Source organism: Platalea leucorodia, assembly GCF_965183815.1.
Source record: "Platalea leucorodia genome assembly, chromosome: 1".
In the NCBI taxonomy this organism is placed as follows: domain Eukaryota; kingdom Metazoa; phylum Chordata; class Aves; order Pelecaniformes; family Threskiornithidae; genus Platalea; species Platalea leucorodia.
This window is the reverse complement of record NC_138823.1, coordinates 95,467,905-95,489,935: the sequence shown is the minus strand read 5'-3', so window position 1 is coordinate 95,489,935 and position 22,031 is coordinate 95,467,905. Positions and strand designations below refer to the sequence as shown.

Here is a 22,031-nt window from a genome sequence, read left to right as displayed (position 1 = left end):
GACTTACGTCGATGGCCTGAGCCTTTTTTTCCATCGTCCTGTGAAGCATCAGAGATTGACCCCAGCTAGAGAAAGAGCCTCGGCGCCTCTCATGGGGCAAGAGCCTGCAGGGTCCCAATTACTGAGTTACTGACAATCTCTCACATGCAAAGATGACACTGCAAAGGCCAAGACCAGCAAGGAAATTTTCCTCAAATCAAAGCAGCAGGGAGAGTTTGCGTGTTAGGTGTTTTCTCTTTCCTCTGTAACACTGAGGACAGTCCACGTCCCACCTGGGAGCATCACCTAACAGCTGTTGCACTGCTGTGAGGACCCAAGACATCAGTGACACCGCTGATATCTCCTGCTCCCAGGCGCATCTCCGGCCAGCAGCTTACAGATGTAGGTACTAGTCTTTTACTTCTTTGCTCTTAATTTTTTTCCAGGGCAGCTAGCAGGAGCCCTGTGACCTGTCAGACATGAGGGAAAACTGGGCAGACAAAAAGCCTACAGCTTCGTTGCCTGTGATGGCTCTGAGGGTCCTTGCTAGTCCCAGCGTCAATTTACCTTTCTTGCTCAGATTTGGGCTTTTTGCATACACCACAACTGCTAATGAAAGTACCAACTGTTATACCTTAGCTTACTACCTCTGCACTCCAAGCACACACAGAAATGCCAAAGCAATGGAAAAACAGGACATTTAAGTGTATTCACAAAATCTGCACAATATCCCAAAAAAGTTTTCAAAGGCTGGGAAAAAATCTGCAAGCTGAATTGTCCTCTGGCTACATAGAGAAGCAGGTGAAAATATAGGTGTCCCAACTGTGACCAGCAGCTATGTAATTAAAGGGACACCACAAGACAACAGGCACTTAATTTGTTCAGGTGGCACGGTTAACAAAATAAACTCAGGGAACGAATGCAGCACAAGCAGAATGACTTAAAAATGAAGAAAAAGCTGGTCAAGATGAATCATGCGCCTCAGTCAAATAAAGGAAAGTCTGCCTGCTTTAAACTCGATTGTAATTGGTTTCTCCTCACCTTCCAAAAATGTATTTAAAAAGAAAAACAGTGTTTATGGCGCAAGCTAAACCACAACCATTTTATTCATCTGTTGTTTCAGTTTTTCCTTAAGGCTTGCGCTCAAAGACAACCCAGAGCAGCCTACTCTCAGCAGCCTTTTAACACATACCGCATTTAACGAGAAAGAATAAAGAACATTACGATCAGGTTTCCCAGAAGAGGACATTGCAAGAAAACCAGAACAGCATCATGTCCTCAGACTTCCCGGCTCACTCCTCACTCCGGCAGCTGCCCAGGGAGCTTGATGGGATGCCACCCACGGATGCTCGTGGGACCTCATGGGCAAAAAGGCTTTTAAGATGGAGAGTATGCTTGTTTTCTCAGCTCCGTTGGCTGGTCTAATAAAGATGGCAAACCTCTTGCCCCTGTGAGCCTTGCCTCTTCCACGCAGCTCCATTCTCAAAGCAATGCGGCACTGTTACTAATGTTTACACAGGTCTGAATCATGCAAACTAGGAAAGATGGAATAAGAGGTAAAATAATCAAGAGCTGCATCAGCAAGAGCTGTGGTTTCATCCAGCTGAAAACATTATTTTTAGAAAACTACAATCTCTGAGGCACCATCCTTCAAATTCATTTGCCTGCACAGACGAGAGCCAGAACCCATGCACGTACCCCTCTCTCTGGTCCAGTTCATTCCTCCTGCCCCCAGTGTCCCTCCTCTCCTCCATGCCCATGAAGTCAGGCGTGCGCAGCCAGCCCAAGTGATCAGCTGGACGTGACCCACCCACGACCAACTGCGGCATCTGCTCCACACTGGTGGGGTCTTCCAAATTTTGCTTGTGATTGTATCTGACATTGTAATGGTTTTTTTTCAGGGGTTTTCCCCAGTTGTCCTTCACATTAACTTCAGCCTCAGATAACCAAGGCAGCTTTCACAGTCCATCTGCCTCAAAAAGCACTGCTATTTTTTTTCTCCTCAAGTACAGCTTTGGTTTATTCAACCAGAAAGAGCCGAAGTAGCAACATGCACCCTTCGTGCCACACATAGTGACAGGCAAATACTCTGCAACCCAGCCAAAGATGGTTTGAATTGGTGGATAATTGACTTAAAACCTTGAACTGAAATCTAGGTTGGCAGATCTATTCTGCTGAGGATGCCCCTCTTCCTCTGCCATTCTTCTTTGCATCCCAGTCAGCCCGAACGCACCCACGTGCTCGGGGGAGCCCTACCTGCAGCAGAAGACAAGGCAAAAGCAATGGACTACTCTGCTACAGCGGCTCTGACACCGAGCGCGTGGCAGGTAGAGACAGGACAGCAATAAGGTGAATCCCACCAGAAGACTGGCAGAACACTGGCAAGGTTTTTTTGGATTCAGGAACAAGCTCTTGTCTCCATGAATTCCTGAAGTGACTCTTCTCTCCTCATCTTTGGGAGCTGATACTGACCTCAGGTAACTTCCCACAGGCAGGAGGGCGGTGGGACAAGAGAACGCGTGACGTGGAGACAAGCCGCGAATCCCAGGCAGGAGAGCAAGCATCTCCTTCCAGGCTGTTACAACCTGGGCTCAGTAGACAATCCCTAACCTCCAGTTTGGTTTTGTTTGTACTTGCTAAGCGCAGGTTTTGCTGTCCTTACTCCTCAAATAGCATCAGTGAAATCTACAGGACTCTCTGCAGACTACAGCCTTTTCTCTAGGTAACTGCTGCCTCTGGCACGAGGCTGTACTTTTCAGCAGGAGAAACACATCAGAAAGCCACTGTTTGACATCAAAGCCTTCAAGATTTCTTAATAGTCCTTCATATTCTTCTGTAGCTTTGTAGAATTTAAGAAAAGTTTGCTAATTTAAAAATAATGTGTTTGTTTAATTGTGACATCTCTCTCTCTTTTTTTAATTGCTGAGAGGACCTGCAGTACAAATCCAAGTTTTCTTCCACCTCAAGACTGGTACAGTCCAAAGCCAAGAATACATATGATGCTAGCTGGAAAATAAAGTGCCCTTGATTCCTAACTTTATTTTGGACAGTCCACTCCAAGTTATTAAAAGCCAAATTCAGTAGTGAGAAAATATATATAGCCTCAGCTGTTTTGTGTGGGTTTAAAGTAGTATTTGCTTTATGAGTAAGAGATTCAATAATGCATATATTTACATAAAAATAGTTTTGACATTTAAGTTAACTTCTTGCCAAGCTGGTGCAAAAATGGAAATGTAAAAAGCATAAGCACAGAAATAAGCCCCTATGCTGTAAGTCTGCTATTTACAGGTAATTTTTTTTTCTTGGCAATAAGACCTGAACAGTATGTTTTATAGCACTAGACCTAGCCACTCTGAGTCAATTTAGTGTTTATGGAAAGTGCCAGACTGACAGTTCAAGAATTAAACTCTCCATGCCAGTGTATAGTTGAGTAGGGGTAGCGGCAAGGAGAGTTTCCAGAACCCGGGCCACTGATGAGCCCCGGTTGTGTTCTGCAGACACAACAAAATTCATGATAGTGCAGTCCAGTACAGAGCAACGCGAATGCCCAATTATTTCTCAAGCCCCAAGAGGCTTCTGAAGTGGGTGGCACCACCACATGCCACGGGAGAGCGTGGAGTGCCCCAGATGGCTATGAAATGTCCAAAACTTTCAAACCGGAGCTGTTCAAAAGAAAAGGTCTATCTCATAGAAGATTTTAATATCACAAAGCAGATGTAGATTTGCAGAAGATAACCTGCCACTCTTGGGACTTCTAGGCAGCTTGTCAAGGCCTCTGGGACAGGACGAGTGGTGGAGAGCCAGGAACTCACAGAGACCTGCCTTGCAAACTGCAAAGCCCGAAGCAAACCGTGGAGGAGCCAGAACTTCTGTCTCAGCTTCACAACCTCCCAGCAACATGCACGCAACCAAGCTGGCCAAAGACTAGGCAAATTGCCTGACAAAAGGCCTTCACAGGTACCACCACAGCTTTGTCAAAAGCGAACCCTCCCATGGAGCATCTAGACCTTGTTAACTCAGCCATCCTCAACACGTAATATATGTACGAGTGTGTTGCACTGGAGGATTCCCTAACAACTCCTCCGATGATGAATCATACTTGGTGACGTATATTCCATCACATCCACTCTCCACTACTTTCCACATGAACTATCTAGCTCCTTTAGCCTTCTCTTTTCTCAAAGCCAAGGAGGAAAAAGAAATCTCTAGTGCTTGGTTAGGACAGGTGATGCACAATACGACATCAGGTGCATTACTTAATTGCATTGTGGCATGCCATAGGAGCCCTACTCTGCTAGATCTGGGGATGACCATGCAGCAGTCACTGAATACTCGATGCGATGGACAGAGGAGGCTGGAAGCGGTCTTTTCTACTACAGTAACCAAGACCGTTCTTTACTTCTTTTTTTCCCCAGAGCAATTAGTCAGCCCAGGGATGTCAAAATACGTAACTGGGCCACAAGACAAATTACAGTGTAAGTGCTGCTGCTTTGCCAATGACCTAGCAGGCTTGGCCCTGAGGTTTCTCATGTTTGACGCCTCATGTCCCTTGTTCAGTATTGCAGTACTTCTAAAGACATTTAATAAAGATGAAATGACAGGCAACCCTACCTGCATGGATCCTTCTTATAAATATAAACAAATAACAGCAAAGCCCGGATGACCAAACCGATGACATAATGGTATGAAAAAGAGAAATATAAAATACATACATATACATTCATTAAGCCTTTGGTCACCGATTCAGACCTTTTTGCAAAAGTTCACAACAACTGGCTCATCAGTACTTAATACTCTGACTGTCTCAGCTGAATGGTCTGGCAATTAAAAAGCCATCTTTACATTCTAGTTACCCTACGGCATCATAAATAGATGAAAATATATAAACAGAAACAATTAATCAGAGCTGAAGATAGTCTTGATCCTTAGTGCAGCCTCATACGTTACATATTTTTTCTGCCGTGATCTCACTAGCAATGCATCACTGTTTTTAACCACTCTGAGCACTGATTCTACACTCAGCAGCTGTGTTTGTTTACAGGGCTAGAAATTAGCACAGGACAAATGGACTTCATCCAACTGAAATTTTTTTTGGCATTTTCCACTACACTTCACAATATATTGGTCCTCATAGTCCAATTATGTATTTGCCACTGATGCTGGCCAAGGAGAGTGCATAAGCAAAGATGATGCTCGCTAATACTGCATGGGGATGCTTTTTATTGCTCCAAATGCAGGCTCCCTAATTACTAAGCACCGTTCAGACACTTGTAGCCAGGAAAGTCCACTACTGTATTGTCCATACTTTTCTCACTAGGAACGTAAAGAATGTCATCATAATCCATCCTGTGCTTTGCACTCTGCCAGTTCAGTAAGAGCAATGAAATGCAATGATATTTTCTACTTAAAGGGACCTGCCAGTACCCTTCACACTTGTAACCAAGCTCTCAAAGCCAATTCCAAAAGACTGTAAACCAAACAAGTCAGCCCTAAAATCGTTTTCTATTTCCATATGCTTTTTCACAGACAGTTATTTAAAAACAAAAGAGCAGCCCTATGCCCCTACGCACTTTTCATCTCCTTGACCATTTCCCTAGCACAGAGTTGGGGGGTGCTTTGTTTTTCCCCATCCCATTTCAGAATAAACAAAGAGGAGTTACTGATTTCACCAGGACATGGCAGCGACTCCTGCCCTAGTTCTCACACACCTGAGGTAAATATAATTTTAAAAGTTTGCCCTAATTATTCAGAATATTTTTGTAAGCGACCCCTGTTTATGCTAGAATTCACACAACGGATAAACACAGCATGCATTAAGTTGTCATTTAGAGACTGTTTACGTCTTCCACGCTGCTAAAAATACGCCAGTTCCATCTTGTAAACCATATTATACAGAAACTACCAGTCTCCTGGGCTGCTACCGAATCCCAGCGCTCAAACAATTTCTCCATGCAAATATCCTCAACTGTCTGTTAATTCACTAGTAAACTCTCAACAGGCACCTCTCGGAACAAAACAAGGTTAAAAGCACTATGCCACTTCTTGAAATATATGTTTTCTTGGGGACCACAAAAGCCCATTTCCAGGAAAATCTGCAGAGCACTGCGTTTCTGAGGGACTGCTGCTCACTGTTTTTAACTTTGTTTCGTGCAACAAAGTCCGTATTTCTCCAATCATTTCAAATAATAGCGGCGATGATGTTCTGACATCACAAGACACATGAAGAACCCTGTCAAAGTAATGTATTGCACTTTGCCGTGTAATTATGTTGGAGCAGAGTGTTGGAAAACTTAGTATAATCATTAGCGAGCACTGAATGTTTTGATTGTCAGACAGGTTGTATATGATGCAAATATATGACTCAGAAATGATTTCACATAAACATTTTGGTAACAGTAATCTGACTCATAACCTCCAACATAGAAAATAACAAGCTGCACAAAACATCTGCGTGCTCCCAGCAACCCCAGCTCGTAGCAACCTTCGCAAGTCTCGCAGCGCAGAGAAACCAGGGGGTCCCCTCCCCAAGGACCTGAAGCCAAGAGGTGCTGAAATCCACCTTCCCAGAAAGAGTCAAATCAGGAGTAAAAAAGGCAGTCGTTCCCATCAGGGATCCCTGCAGGACAGCTATGATAGTTTACACCGTCTGATAGTCTGCCCAGTGGGCATTGCTTGGTTTAGGTGCACATTTAGGAGGGATAAAGCAGGAGGAAAGGTTTGCTGTTATTCCACCCCGAAGCTTCGCCGTGTGAAGTATGACACAATGCACAATTCATCTTCTATTTATTTTCTCATTCATTAGGAGATGGACAGCTTCTTTCACGGCCCCTTTCTGAAGACAAATGTGCAGTCTTGAGTGACAAGGAGGATTTACCGTCTGTTATTTCAGAGGAGGTTTGCCATGTTTATTCTGGAAAGTGCCATGAATTAATGAACTATCTCTTCAAGCCTCAGTGAGCCCGAGCTGCCAGCTCTCTGGCTGCCAGAAGCAACAGACTGTTTTGGGACCCCATAATTTTTTTTTTACTGAGACTAGTGATAGCAAAAGTATCAGGCGGACCCAATCCCAATAGCTCCTGAAACATAAAGGAGTCATTATACTGACTTTCAGCCGTTACACTGTATTTTTATTCAGAGTTTCTCAACAAAACTGTCGGTTAACTTAACTCAGCAGAACATCTGCTATTAGCTTCCCTGCAGCATGGACATCACCAAAAGACATTACCATGCTGCAGCATGGAAATTACCATTACCACGGAGGTTACCAAAACTCAACCAAACCTCTACTAGGCTCTCCAATAGTTTCAAGTGAAAAATGTGCTAGCCTCTGACTGCTTTGTTTTTCCCATTCAGCTCTTCATGGATGCTAGCTTATGCCCATGTACGAGAGTTGCGCTTCAACACACACATAAAACCAGGGCCTGCCCACACGCTCGTGCTACCACCCACTGCACCCAGGTGTCTCCTAGGCCGTTCGGTCAGAGACCCAAAAGGAAGAGCTGCTCTCTTGCAAAAGCCATCACTTAGGGCAAACAGTAGATATCATACACAAATGGATGTCTCGTGAATATCTGTGTTCAGGGAGCACCCACGGAGATCGGAGGTGTTACCGATGTTGAGCTGTTTGCAAGCATGTCTGAGGTGCTGTGTCCCTAACGGAGTGTGGTTGCAGAAGACACAGACTGTGCAACACCAGTAAGCAAGGTTCATAAGCAGGAAGGACTAAAGCTTAAGTCAAGTGAGAACTTGTGGTCTCCAGCTGACCGATGCTGCGACCTGAAGAAGGATGGGTTTCACCAAGTAAGACCCTACTGTTCCACCGACTCCATGAGCCACTTAGGCACCTGCCAGGACAGTAACATGGTGTGCGTTTTCGCGGTTAAATCGCAGGAGTGGAAGCAAGAATTTCAGGGACCTCATCACAGCCCCCATCCAGTCGTGACCTCCGAGCCTCAGCTTAGCCATTTGGAAAATGAGTATAGTAGCAATTTATGTTCGTCAGAGCACACTGTGATACTTCAACGCTTATGAAGTGTTTTGAGGTCCCGGATAACAGACAGAGCAGTATCCTTACGTCGTCTAGTAAGTAATGAGCATTACACGTCCTGCAGAATGGAATATTTTCGGACAGGACGGCTGCTACAATCATTAAAGTGTAAAAACTATCACATGCAAGAGACAAGACACAGACATCTCAAAGTGAAAATCTCTCTTGTAGTGTATTAAACAAACGTATTTTCTCTCCAGCTATCTTCCATAGCACAGTAAGTTGGAACTTCCTTAAATATGAGAACTTTTTTTTACATCTCCCTTTTTTCTTCACTCCCTTCCCCCTCTGCCTTTTTTTCTTTGTGTGTTAAAAAAAAAAAAAAAAAAAAAAAAAAAAATTGAAAGGGCAAGCCAAGAGATTCACAATCACCAAAGCCTGCAGAACATACAGTGATTTTGGCAGGACATGCATGTTTATCCTTTTCATATGCTGTTTAAATTATTTTTATAAACAAGTCATTATCTTGCATAGCCACCGCTCGGTCCCTTTCATGTTGAAGACGTTTGATGTTACAATAATTAAGCAAAAGGGTCTGCATGCTTGAAATGTGGTCTCGGGATGATGGTTTGTGGGCAAGAGAGGCTGCTGCTTTTCTAAAATGAAGGGTTTCTTCCCCAAGCTTCGGCATTCAAGTCGAGCACCTGGATTCTGTACTTGCAGATCAAATCTTTGTCTGGATATTCAAATACCAATTTCGTACCAGGCTTAAATTTTAGAACTATGCTACTACTATTTTGCACCAAAATTGTGCACAGCTTAGATGCGCACTGTGGTGAGAAAAGCAGATTTAATAACCAGGACCACTGTCAAATTGATCCCATCAGTTCATCATAAAGTTGATACCTAAAAATAAGCACGCTTCTTCTCTCACTTATGTATGTAACTGGGATTCAGGATTTTCTGCTTCTTTTGATATTTTAAAAGCCTGGCTTTGTATCTCTCCTCTCAGCATCTCCCTTGTTGACCACTAGAGAGATGCCCGAGATAGTTTTGATCCCTAATGTTCCACATGCCGGCAAGGACTGGGTGCACGATGGCTCCTGCACGCGACCCCTCTGCCGAACAGGACCCCGTGTCTGACCCTGCCATAAGGCAAGAAAGGTGAGAAGGAGGCTCACGGAGAAGCCTCTCACTGCTTGCAAGCAAATGTGTTGAGGAACCTGGCTTGGCATCATGATGAAGACACAGGTATATTAAAAGCTTATAAGGCCTCTTTCCGCACCAAGAAGTCTGTTTATCACAGCTGAGCTGGACCATACCACCAGCGCGGGCATAAGAGAAGAAACGTGAATGGGAAACCCATGGTAAGTGACAGAGAAAACGCTTCCTCCTTTTTTCCTGCAGAGCACCTGGCAATTAAAGACTGCCGCTTCAACCTCTGCTCATCTGGATTCGGCCAAAGGGAGCTTGCCCCTCTGTGACGCCTGGAATTAAAGCTCTAACCGCATCTCTATTCCCCAATACAGAGCCTTACTCCAGACACATTTAACATGGTTTGAAAAATACGGAAGTTAGGCTGCAGTAAGTGTTCATGTCCGAAAAACTTTTATTACAGAGTTTACAAAGCCAGCGGCAGTCAAGTCTTTTGCACCTTGTACATGCTTGTTACCGTTCAACATTTTTTCCAACTCATTTGGACAATCTTATTCCTTGTAGGAGGACGGGATTGACTGCTTACAGCATTACTCTCCCGTATTTCTCTCTTAAATAGTCTGGAAAGCCCAGGAGACAGAAGGATGCAAGAAGGCACCTCCGTTTCACACCAAAACTACAGACCCTTTCCTCCCTCCAACACCTCTTGGCTTACGGGTGCGACTATCACAACCTGCCCACAAGCTCTAATCGGTTCTCATTTTTTAAATGCTCCTTGTTGCCTGGTGTGGAGCTAAACGCCTGTGCTTCAATAGACATTATGTCACCCCTTAGCCCTTGTACAAACAGAGTGTCTAATACCTTGACCCGTATGCGCCATTCGAACGCAATGCGGTAAGTGACAAGATAAGAATACGGCATCTGCGCCTGCATACAGCAGTACACCTCACCATGAACACTTGTGTGCATGCTTTAACTACAGCATATTTTACAGCCTGCATTTGATAAAAGAAATTGCGGCTCTCCATTTGCCACTGGTAAGATTTCAGTTTGATCAAATACATCTTATTTACAAGGGGGCTTCAAATAGCCGATTCATACATCTTTCATACTGCAAACGACCACTAAAATACATGGAATAACACATCTTTGGAATACCGTTTGAAAAACACTTTCTCATTTATTATCGGGAAATTTGACTTCTTCGGAACAAGTGTTAACACTGTCTCAATTAATTTGTAAAGCTATTCAAGCCATGAAGTACATCTGCATGCTGAGTATATTTCAAATACTGTGCTTCTGTTTTCATTTTCAAAATGTTTTTATTTATACACTAATATTTGACCTATGAATATTCCAAGTTTATATGGAGCCAGCTGTTCTAAATTCTGGTTATACTAAGCATTCATGCAAAACATCAGGTGATATCACTGGATATTTTTAAGGGGAAAGTTCATAGGGAAGCAGTTATGTATTCTTGCGATTACACCACATTGGATCAAAACAGTCATGTCTAGCTCTCTGAAAATACAGCTACTGTTTTAGTTAGCAGAACACTTCGGCTCTGTCTACATTATCCTTTTTTGCCAAAAATTCCCACTGTTGCTACCACTGATTCAATTCTGTCATTGTGCTATGATGAACACTGCAACGTAAAATAAAAAGAGCAGCAGGCAGTGCTGTCAAAATCTTTATGCCCTTAACAACAAAACAAAACATATCTCCTGCCACCACCAAAAAAAAAAACCCAAACCACCTAACAAACAAAAAACCTCACCCCAAAAATCCACCCAACCCTACAAGGCTGTTTCTTAGCCTGGGAGCCTAAGTAACTGAAAGTGCAGGAAATATCAGCCCCGATCCACAGCAGGTTTTACGAATCAAAGTCTAGTACGACATGTTAAACACCCCTGCAATCCCACAGGGGCTCAGTTTCTTTAATTAAGCTTTTTTCTCCTGCCACAGCCCTGCGGCAGCTGCAGCCCCATGCCCTTCCCAAAGCCCCCGCCTTGGGAACCTGTCCTGGGTGCAAAGCATGGGGCTGCAGGGCTCCCCCGGGAGCAGGCGCCTCTTCGGGGTGCCGGCACCGGCCACCCCTGCTGCAAGCACTGCAGCCAGGCAGGAGGTGGCAGGAGGCACCACTCCTCCTCCTCTGCCAGCCACGACTGGAAAAAAGGTGGAAAGACGCAACCCACTGACCGGCTCTCATGCATGTCCCCTCACCCTCAGCATATCACACTTGGAGAATCCCAGTCCCAAACACCCTCTCCACACTTGGAATCACAGATGGTTTGGGCTGGAAGGGACCTTCGAAGATCACCTAGTCCAATGTCCCTGCCCTGGGCCGGGACATCTTTCACTAGACAAGGTTGCTCAAAGCACCTGACTGAGCACTTCCAACGATGGGGCATCCACCGCTTCTCGAGGCAACCTGTTCTAGTGTCTTACTACCCTCAGCATAAAAAATTTCTTCCTTATATCCAATCTAAATCTACCCTCTTTCAGTTTAAAACCACTGCCCCATCAAACATGGAACCTCGGTGTGACCCAGCACTACCCTCCAAGAATCAGGCGCCTGAAGGAAGACTTTCTGGCCCTTAACCTCGGTCTCCCAGGCTCTGGAGTCTGATGCCTGCTAAAACAAATGGGAATCTCCCAACCACAAGCCCTTTTTCCATTCAGGTGATACTGTTTGCTCTCTGTTTCACATCGCTAGAGAAATGGTCAAACAGGAATGCTAAATGATTAGCAGGTGGACCGAGCATTACCGTTCATCTGCTGAGACACAGCAGAAACACACAATGGGACTGTGTGTCCCAAGTAACTCGTACCTTCCTCTAACCCCCCCACAAATTAGCAATGATGCAAGATGACTTAAAAAGAATCATGCCTCCGTGGCATGGAAAGTCTAAACACCACCTTCCTTCCTCCTAAATCACAAACACCACTTAGAAGTTTATATTTAAAACTACAAGAGAGAGCATCACCGCCGTGATGCGCCGGGCTAGACCCAGCAAGGACCTGCAGCTCCTCAGCAGAGGCGCAAGGCTGCAGCAAGAAGTCCCTGCCAGAGCTCAGCGCAAGCCATACAGGACAGAGCTGCCCAAGGGATTTTCTGATGAAGCCATGTTCAGCTGGAAGAAAATTGCCAGAAGAAAACCTTTTTATAAGAAGCAGTTTGGTTTCAACTTTGTCTGAGGAGAAGAACTAGGAAGAGCTGCTTTTATGTTTACAAACAAACAAAACCCACACCTGGGTTTGTATTTCAAAATACAACTTTTTAGTTATTTATACATATAAAATTTAACTCTCATCAATCAAGACTCCTTTGGCAATACCAACTTTTTACAATTACAATCACTTTTTGTTGTTGTTGTTGTTGTTGTTGTAAGTAGGACTTCCACATTTTACCCAAATTCAAGACAGCGTAAATTTTCAAGCTCTGAAAAGCTTTCACAAGACAGAAAATAGTCCTGCTAATGCCGCACAGTCTGGTTCCAGCAGCTTAGTCCAGATGACACTTAGACCTGGATAAACTGCTTACACAAACGTCACCCCCCACTCATTTCCACAGTGCACATTTTGAACAGCAGCTTCTCCGGGAGCCACGCATCTTCCAGGGCTCCTGGCCAACGGCAGAAGGATGGCTGTAGTCCCTCAAATTCAGAGTCCGGAGGAGCTAAGGACTTCTAGAAGCAATGCCAGGCAGAGAGCAATCGAAGGACCATGGTGGACGGTCTCCCCTTTCTTTAATCGTGTTGCCAGTCAGCTGTGCGCTAGCAGGCAGCTCGCAAGCAACGACTGCTTCAAGGAGATGACATCAACGAGGACCTTGAGCTGCATCAGCTGAACAGCAAACGTAGGGCTGCTCTCCGACACTTGGGATCTGTCTTGGCATCGAAGCCCCGTATACAAGTTTTGGCAGAAGTCTGTAAATTCACTCCAATCATCGGCTTCATAATTTCTAATACTGGCCTGCTCTGGACACACGTGGAGGACACTGCTCGCATGCCGAGAGCGCGAGGCTTTACACAGCCAGCTGGCAGCACAGCCAGATCCGCAGCATCACACACTCCAGTTATTCCCTGTGAGTAGATGTCTTGACCTTTACAACATGTGGCCAAGAGTATAAACAGATGGGATGACAGTATGAATGGTACAGTCCCGTCAATATAATCACGCAACGTCCCTGATACATCTCGGTTGCCTCATTTCATATCCCCTGACACCAAGCATGATACCAGGAGAAAGACAGGTGGGCTGATCGAACGCTTCAGATGAAAAAATTCACCTGCTCTAGAAATGCAGGTGGGGACACTGGAGCCCCGCTTCCTTCCCGTCAAAAGCCATGTGGAGCGAAGGCATATTGCTTGCGCCTAAGCGCTTGCCATGGATTTGTGCAAGATCATTCCTAGAAGGAAATCTGGTAGGTGACGGCTGCCAAAAAGATGAAAAGCCTGCTTGGAAGACATCACATCCGTAAGTCGCTGCTTTATAGGCAAGGGGAGAGAGAGCATTTGTGCAGCGAGCCCTACGCTGATCTCTGAGCAGCTCCCTTGCACTGAAAGGGAGCACCTTTGCCCCAGCAGATACTTGAAGTCTTGCAGGGAAGACGGGGATTGCCTGGGCTTTGGGGATTCAAAGATAAAAGGGGCTTTTCACCATGGTCCCAACTCGAATCACGTGGAAGAGCTTCAGGGCTGCCTGCAAGACTGCCTGGCAAACAGCTGGGTTTCCCCTCATGCTTTTGCCTGAAGTCCTCCCAAGAGACCTGTGTGTCCTGTGACAAAGGGAAAAACCCTCTCTCCAGAAGTACGGAGATAGAGTGAATCCATGCTGTTAGCCTGCTACAAAAAGGCAGGACACTGTGGATAACCAGGCACCACACCCCAAAAGCACACTTTCTACAGTCCTTATCCCTGGAGGGTTTGATGGGGTCAGACTTTTCCTGCACAGCTATCCAGCTGTCAACAGCCCCAGATTTGGGTCATAGCAGAAACCCACAAAGACTGTCACTGGATTCCTTGTTTTTTCTTGTGGGAAGCCCGTGGCTTTTTTCCCTTGGTGCAGATGCCAGGATAGAAAGGCACGAAAGGCATGAGTGAGGACCAGATAAGCTTCTTCCCCATTTTGACACAGGATTGCTCCACAGCACTTTCCATTATTCAGGGAGTAATTCTGGCTACAGTTAAAAGTAGCAAAGTCTTCGAGAGTCTCATTTCTGCTGCCACACATGGCACATGCTACTCTCTAAAGACCTCACCCAGTGAAACAGGGGCTGAAGAGCAGCTCCCCTTCACATCAGCACTGATGAGCCAGGGGAGACCCGCAACACTTCAGATCTGCCACAGCCCCCGGCCCCAGCCTGCAGCTTGGTTTGAGTGGTGACTCCTCCTGGATTGCGGGAGAAGAGGTTTGTTGTGAGGAGCTCGATACGTCTTTTGCTAAAACAGCCTTGGCAACAAAATACAGGGACGCTTGCCTGCACCGAGCTGTCAATCCAGCATCACTGCCTCAAAGAAGGATCTCCACACCAACCCTGGGTTGTTTTGCGAGGAGAAAGAGGAGATAACCCCATCTGGTGCCGCGAGGAAGGTACATTAGTCAAAGAGGAAACGTTAACAGATGTTATTTTCCCAACAGCACTGTGTCAAGACATGCCAGTGCCACATTTACACCAAGGATGCTCCTGAAGAGGAGCTGAACAGTTTCACGAGGACACCCGTTGGCCCACTACGCCCCCGCCAACCCCAGCACCACAACCCTGCTGTGCAGCCATTCCCTGGGCACCCAAGTTCGGTACCCTGCTTGGTCTGATAAATCCCAAATAGAGAGATCTAAAACCCAGATGTTTCCATCTGTGTGAGATATCCAGACTTCCTACATGGGACATGGAAAGAAACAGGCATTTTTTGGGTGCCTCATCCTAGTGAAAACACCCGAAACAGACACTTTTAGGATCATCTTCCCAAAATAGGAACCAGGTTTACCAAGCGTAGATGATATTTTCTGTCAAATTATTTTTTGGTATCTGACCTGATAAATTAAAATTATTATCTAAATTATCTGAACCAGTTTATATCTTACGCGTGTTTTTACTTGTAATGGGAACAAACACTTATTTCTACTCCCTGATACTGCCCTCTGGGTGCTTTATAAAACAAAGCGCTAAGCATCTCCCAGAAACCCTGGACACTTGAAGTTCCCCTACAGTCAGCCTCTCTGGGAATTATCACCCACACCTTGCAAGTCCATACTATAGTGCAGACACCACTAGGTAGGCAACATAAATCCCAGACTCTACACTTTGAAGACTGATGTTTCTTGTCCTCCCTGTAAGACAGCAACTCCCTGCGTCTGGAGAACCTCCACGCCTCTGTGCCCCTGTTTTTTACTTTTTCCCCCCCCCCCCCTTAAAAAACAACAACAACAACAAAAAAACTGTCTCCCAGGACATCACCTTTGAGCCTGGGACAAGCCTGTGCTGCCTGAATAATCCGAGACCTCACCAAAGACCCTCAGCTTTGCAAGACCTCGACAAGAAGGACTTGTACACTGAGCAGATATGGAAACATAGCCCCTTCCCCAGACAGAAAACATACCTGCTGTATCCCCAGACCAGAGGAACACCTATGTTGGTCAGGAAGGGCTGGAGTGCTGCACATTTAAAAATCAGCAGTGACTACAAGCTACTGACTCTTTTTGGGCTGCAGGGCTGGAAAAATTAAATGCCCTTTTAAAAGAACACCCACACCTGCAAGCTTCCATGACAAAGCAGGACTTCTCCACACAGCTGACCTAGATGATGGCTTTCCAGCACAAGGAGATGTGTCATCACATGTTTGCCCGGCTCTGGGCTGCTGCAGTAGCAGCACTATGAGCACCCAAAGGCAGGTCACGGCGGCCGCCCACACTGACTTCAGACCCACGTGGCCGCACGCATCTTCAAGGCAACCTGCACCATGTAATACTGTATGCTCCTGGTCCCGAGGGAACAGCAAGGGCCCCTCACATTTCTTTGGTAGCTGCCCCTTCAGTAATGGAAAGATGAGTCTTTAAGGTCGAACAGGGACAAAGCTCTTCAGATGCCAATTTTAACCAAGCAGAAGTTATTACAGGTCTGATCACATGAAAAAAAAACCAAATAAAATAATTCTGGCAGTGTCTGCTTCTAAGGAGACTCCAGCTGTGGGTTTTGAGGGTTGCTTGGCATACGCTTCATTGGAATAGTCAGTGTCCTTGAGGTCAGGGAGTCTTTCCTTTCTGCTGCGAGCCCACCATCTCCTCCTGCATTTTCTAGACTACCTCTGATAAGCTCCTTCGATCGATCAGAGGCTGGCTTTCTCGCATCACACCTTCAGTTTCTGTATTGCAATATAACCTTAGGCTTCCTCTAGTTTTCAGGCAGGAATTATAATTTAGTGGAAAAGTAAATGTCAATACACATGTGAAAGACCCCCAAAAACCCCTGCCATGTCAGAGGAGCCACAGAAAACAGCCAAACAGCTGTTCGGTCTCAGCCCATCGATTTGCCAACCCTCTGGTAACAAATAATCACGTTAAATGACATTATGGTTTATGACTTGGAACTTGGAAGTCGATGAGAAATTTCTGCAGTTAATTCATACTTCCTGAGACTCAGAACTAGCATTTCAATCATGCTATTTTACTACGTTACATGAATAATTTCCCTTGTTGTTACATAAGTGTCTAGATCCAAATTATCAGAAGCGATCTGAATCATATCTGTGTTTTATTTTCAAAAGAAACGTGTATTTTCAGGTCTACTGTCTAATACTGCTCTCCTGGTGCTTTATAAAGCAGGGGACTAAATACCTATAACCTAGGAATTGCCCAGCCCCTTGCAAGCACCTTGCCCCGCATCCTTTAAATAAAACGTGCGATAGGGATTGCTTACAGACAGCTACAACCTACCTCCTAATACAGGTCCTGAAAGTCCCCAAGGCAGCAGCTCTGTGCGCTCAAAGGACAGAGAGGTTTGCGGAGGCTGGGAGGGGAGAAGCGCAGCAAAAGCAGAAGGAGCTGCCCTTTGGACTCGAAACCCGTACGGCATTCCCGCCTCCCAGGGTCCGAGCCAGACGCAGGGCACGCTGGCTTCATTGACGGACGGTTTCAGGATGTCTCAATGAAAAGCATCAGAGCTCTGAGATGGCAGCACCACCTCGACACCCTCAAGCTAATTTTAAACGAGACGGCCGAGAGCCTGACAGCTATACACGCAGTACGCGGAGCCCACGGGGCTCTACCCCGCTGCACGTGCTGCGTACCCCACGCAGCTCAGCTGTGCCCGCAGGAGTTGCAGTCACCTCAGTTTCAATGCAGGCAAATCCTTCAACAAACATTCGCCGCGCGAGGGGGGCACCTCTGACCCACCGCGCGTCTTCCATCAGCTACAAAAATCACCCAGCCCTGGGGACTTGAGCTAAACTTGTTCTGAATGCGGACGCCGCGGAAGAAAGCTGTTGAGCCCATCTACCAGTGCTGGCAGCTGAGAGGAATTTCCCGCCGCAGCGACATATCACTGCTCTAGATAAGGAAACGCACAACTATTTGTGTTTTTTTTTTAAAAACAGGACAAGCTGTTCACAGGTGTCGTCGTTCTGGAGCACGGCTCTGGAAGCACTAGTGAAAAGACGCAGTTTTCAGCTGACTGGCTAAGACACTTGAGCTTCACAGGAATTCCCTAAAAAAAGGAACTGCAAGTTGCCAACTGAAATATTTTCATTCTCCACATTAGGCTGAATCTAATTACACTGTTTCCTTATAATTGCAGTCTAGTATTCAGGGCTCCTTCAAGTAAAAAGCTTAATGGCTTTCCCACTGAAATGCCCACCTCGGAGCCCTTCACATCAGTAGAACAGGCTGACAGCACGATTTGTTTGAAGAGCAGGTTGACGTCTAACAGAACTTATTTCAAGATTTCCACGTGATACAGATTTTTATCACAATCCCAGACTTAATCACCAGAATATCCTACACGGAGTCACATATTCATCATCACGCTAGCTCAGACCCCTCAAACCAAAAAAAAAAAAAAAAAAAAAAAAAAAGGAGGGGAGACCGGACACCAGGGGGTAGGACGGGACACACTTTGCTCCAGCCCCAAAGCCATCTGTGCCCTGCTGGACCCTGCCCGGAGCGAATGCAACTGGTGCTCGGCGTGGCCCCAACTCCGCTGCCCAGGAACCAGAGCCGGGTGGGCTTAAGCCCGAACGACGGGCTCTGACCGCTAGCGTCGGAACGAGGACAAAAAGACTATTAAAAACAATGATAATAATAATAAATACACGCTTTTCTTTTTTGTCCCGCTCGGGTTTTGCATTCTGGGGCACGGGGGGATTTTTTTTACCGTTTGCGAGACGGACGGGAGGTTCTGCCCTCGGCCGAAGGGAGCCGCCCGCCTGGCCGAACCCGGCGCAGCCCACGGCGGGTCCCGCCGGCCGCCCCCCGCGGACGGCCGCCCCCCGCGGACCGCCGCCCCCGGCCCCGCCGCCCCCCGCGGACCGCCGCCCCCGGCCCCGCCGCGGTCCCCGGCAGCGGCCGCCTCCCCTCCCCGGGGAAGGCGCGTCGGCGGCGGGCGGGCCGGGCTCGGCGCCCCCCGGCACTCACCCAGGTTGACGAAGCTCATGACCATGTCGGCGTCGTTGAGGAAGGCGCTGTCCTGCGCGCTGGGCAGCGGCGGCGGCGGCGGGGCGGGGGGCGGCGGGCGGCCGCCCCCCTCCGCGCCCGCGCCCCGCTCCGCGCCCGCGCTGCCCTCCGCGCCCTCGGCCAGGGCGTGGTAGAGGTCCAGCATGAAGCGCGGCGCCGCCGTCAGGCGCCCCGGCGGCGGGGCCGGCGGCTCCCGCGGCAGCGGCCGGGGGCGGTGGGGCAGCCCCAGCACCGAGAGGATCTCCCGCTGCATCTCCCGCTTTTCGTGCGACTTCAGCCGCCGGTAGAGGAAGCCCGAGGCGGCGGCGGCGGCGGGTGGCGGCGGCTCCCCGCCCTCCGCGGGCAGCGCGGGCTCCGCGGGGCGGCAGGCGCCGCTCAGCAGCGCCCAGCAGCAGCACAGCCAGGCCAGCCGCCGCGGCATGGCGCTCGGCCGGGCGGAGGCAGGCGAAGGTCCCCGCTTCCCCCTCTCCCCGGGGGCTCCCCGCCGCCCTCCAGCCCTGCCCCCCCGCGGCGGCGGCTATCGCCCGGGCCGGCGGGGGGCAGCCAGGCCAGAGGGGCTCAGCGCTCGCCCCCGCCGCCGCGCATGGCGGCCCGCGGGGCACCGCGCTGCAGGCCCCCCCCGCCGCCGCCGCCGCTCAGGTGCGGCGGGGCCGCCCCCGGCCGCTCAGTTCGCCATGCCCCTGCCCGGGGGCGCCGCGGGGTCTGCGTGTGGGGGGGAAGGAGGAGGAGGAGGAGGAGGAGGAAGAAGAAGAAGGAGAAGAAGAGCAGCAAACTTTTCCCCCGCTGCCAGGGAGCGAGCGAGCGAGCGAGCGGCTCCTGCGGCTGCAGCCCCGGTCCCCGCGGGCTGGCCGGAGCGGGGCCGCTGGCGGCGAAGGCAAATCACCAGCGCGCCCGCCTCTCGGCGGGGCGGGCGGCCGCTCCTCCGGGGCGGGGAGCGGGCGAGGGCGCAGGTAGCGCGGCCCCGCGGGGGCGGGCGGCGGCGGCGCAGGTTGGGAAGCGCCGGCCCCGTCGGTTGTCGCCGGTTTGCTGGGCTGGAGCGGCGCCCCGCAACATCGCGGCGCCGGCCGCCTCCGCCTTGCGTCCCCGCCGGCCTCTGTCTTTTCCAAAGAAGGGCTTCGGCCACCCCGCCTGCCCCCAGCCCTTAGAGGACGGAGGTTATTTGTCCTGGCAATAGGCGGAGTGCCACCTATTCCAAATCTGAAAAAGCCTTGCAGTTCATTTTAATGGGTTACCGGTTTTTTTTTCTGGAATACCTTGCAAAACTGAGGATGGAGCGTGGGTAACTGGCCGGGTACAGGTACCCCCCACCAGCCCCGATCGATGAAGTCCCGATCCGCATCTGCATACTGTGAAATGGGTTATACCGCTGTAAAAGAACATACCCATTCCTCCGGGAAAGGTCTAAGGTTGCAGCTCTGATTTCAGCTCTTTCATGAAAGAGAAGAAACCCCACCACCCAACACTCTCATAACAGCAGTGAGGTTGAGCGAGAACCAGCTCCTCCATATGCTGATCCCTGACTTCATGGATCTTGCTCGGGTTGGATGAGTAAATCCAGGCTAGTCCTGCTGAAATCAGTGCAATTGCTCTAGGTTTGAACTGGGATAATTTCATAGGAGTTGGCCCCGAGAATAATATCTGGACCATTTGAAGTCACTGGCAAAATTTCCATTAACTTTATTAGAATCAGAATCTGGCAATAAGCTCATATTCAGTTTCCCAGAGACACAGCTGAGAATATTCAAGGCAGAATATGTTCTTTTCAGAAGCGGAGGCTACACCGAGCGTTCGCTTATGTGAAAGCAAGGGTACAGATGAGTGTTTTAACTGCACCAGTCAAGGAACACCGTAATACCGGGTTATTTAAAAGCTTGTTTTGGAAGGAAAATAGGCATCTTTACAGAGATTTGAGCATAGATATCATGGGGGTGGAGAGGGAAGAGTATGGAAGTTGCTTTTGCTACTGTCCCAGGTTTTTTTCAGTTTGTGAAGGTACTCAGAATTTGAAAGTGACCCTCACTTGCACGTGACATGTGTGTGACAGCACGGACCCAACGCGCGCCTTTTGCTATACTGGACACCGCTACCTTCATGAAAGAGAGACCTCTTCGACATCTGTGTCATCCCGTAAGGACTGAGGAAGGCAACGTCCAGGGAAACTTTTGTACTGCTGATTAGTTTATCCACTTTTCTCAGCTTAGAGCAGTGCGGCTCGTTTGCTTAAACGGGGAGAGGAGGGCTCACCCCCAGAGAGGAGGTGAGCAACACCCTCTCCTTCTGCGAGGCGGTGTGGGATCCCGCTGGGAAAACCCAGGCTCCCGGGAGGAGAGCCTGGCGCACAAGCTGTGCTGCGTCCCTCTCAGCCCACCAAGGAGGCATTTTGTAGCCACCTTCGGAGGGACGTTTGGAGGCTGGGAGGAAGCGCGGGAGCCCTGACGTGGGCGAGGGAGACTCCCCAGGCAGGTGCTTATCCCGCAGGTGGTGAGGGACGAGCGCAGCCACTTCTGCGCCATTCACTGCCCCGTCTCTGCGCCTGTTTGGACGTCGTTCGTGCCGCTGTCTCCAGCCTCCGCTTCCTGTTTTGACAGCGACAGAGGGAAGCGTCCCATTACTACGGCCATCTCTGGAGAGTGAACCCTGCCATCCCAAGTGTCCCCTGCTCCTCTGGAAGTCGGGCAGAGATGGGGCATGTTTAGCAACAGACGGCGTTAAACTCCAGGGCAGCTGTTAGGCGTTTCTGCTTCTCTGATGTTCAAACGTGTATCACCTATATGTTTTTACTCTGAAAGAAAAATGTTTGAAATATTGCCATCTGCATAGGGGTTACTGCAATAAATAGCAGCTGTAATAACAGTTGGCAGCATTTGGGCATCTGAATTTGATGCAGCTTGGGGACGGGGACACACAGCAAACCTTCCAGTACTTCCCTGTTAAGTTACCTTATTCTTAGGTAAGCTCCCGTGTGTTCCTAGGAAGCTAACACCCCCCTTAGGAAGTCATTGCACCTTTTGTTAAGTTCAGCTTCAGCCTTCCACTTTTTTCAGCAGTGCTTCCCAGAGATGTACACTACTTATCCTTGGAAATGCCTCTCACGTGTAGATGTGTGTGCTTTACTGTGGGTTTCAGCTCACGTTATCAGACCTGGGAAAGTCACTGCGTCACTCAGCAACTCGCTGAGGGGTGAAAGAATTAAGTCTTCTTACAGGGGTCACTTACAGCGACAGATTTCAGATATTCCTGC

The 22,031-nt window shown here is 48.5% G+C and overlaps 1 protein-coding gene across 1 annotated transcript in view; it reads right to left on the bottom strand.

Annotated features, from left to right (window-relative positions):
- BMP6 (bone morphogenetic protein 6) overlaps positions 1-19,211 on the bottom strand; it is a gene marked incomplete at its 5' end in the record, with an annotated part of 93,501 nt that extends 74,290 nt beyond the window's left edge. Inside the window, one exon of the mRNA XM_082327650.1 lies at positions 18,752-19,211. Within this exon, the coding sequence (XP_082183776.1) occupies positions 18,752-19,211 (460 nt within the window). The remainder of the gene's footprint in view (positions 1-18,751) is intronic.
- Positions 19,212-22,031: the final 2,820 nt, after the last annotated feature.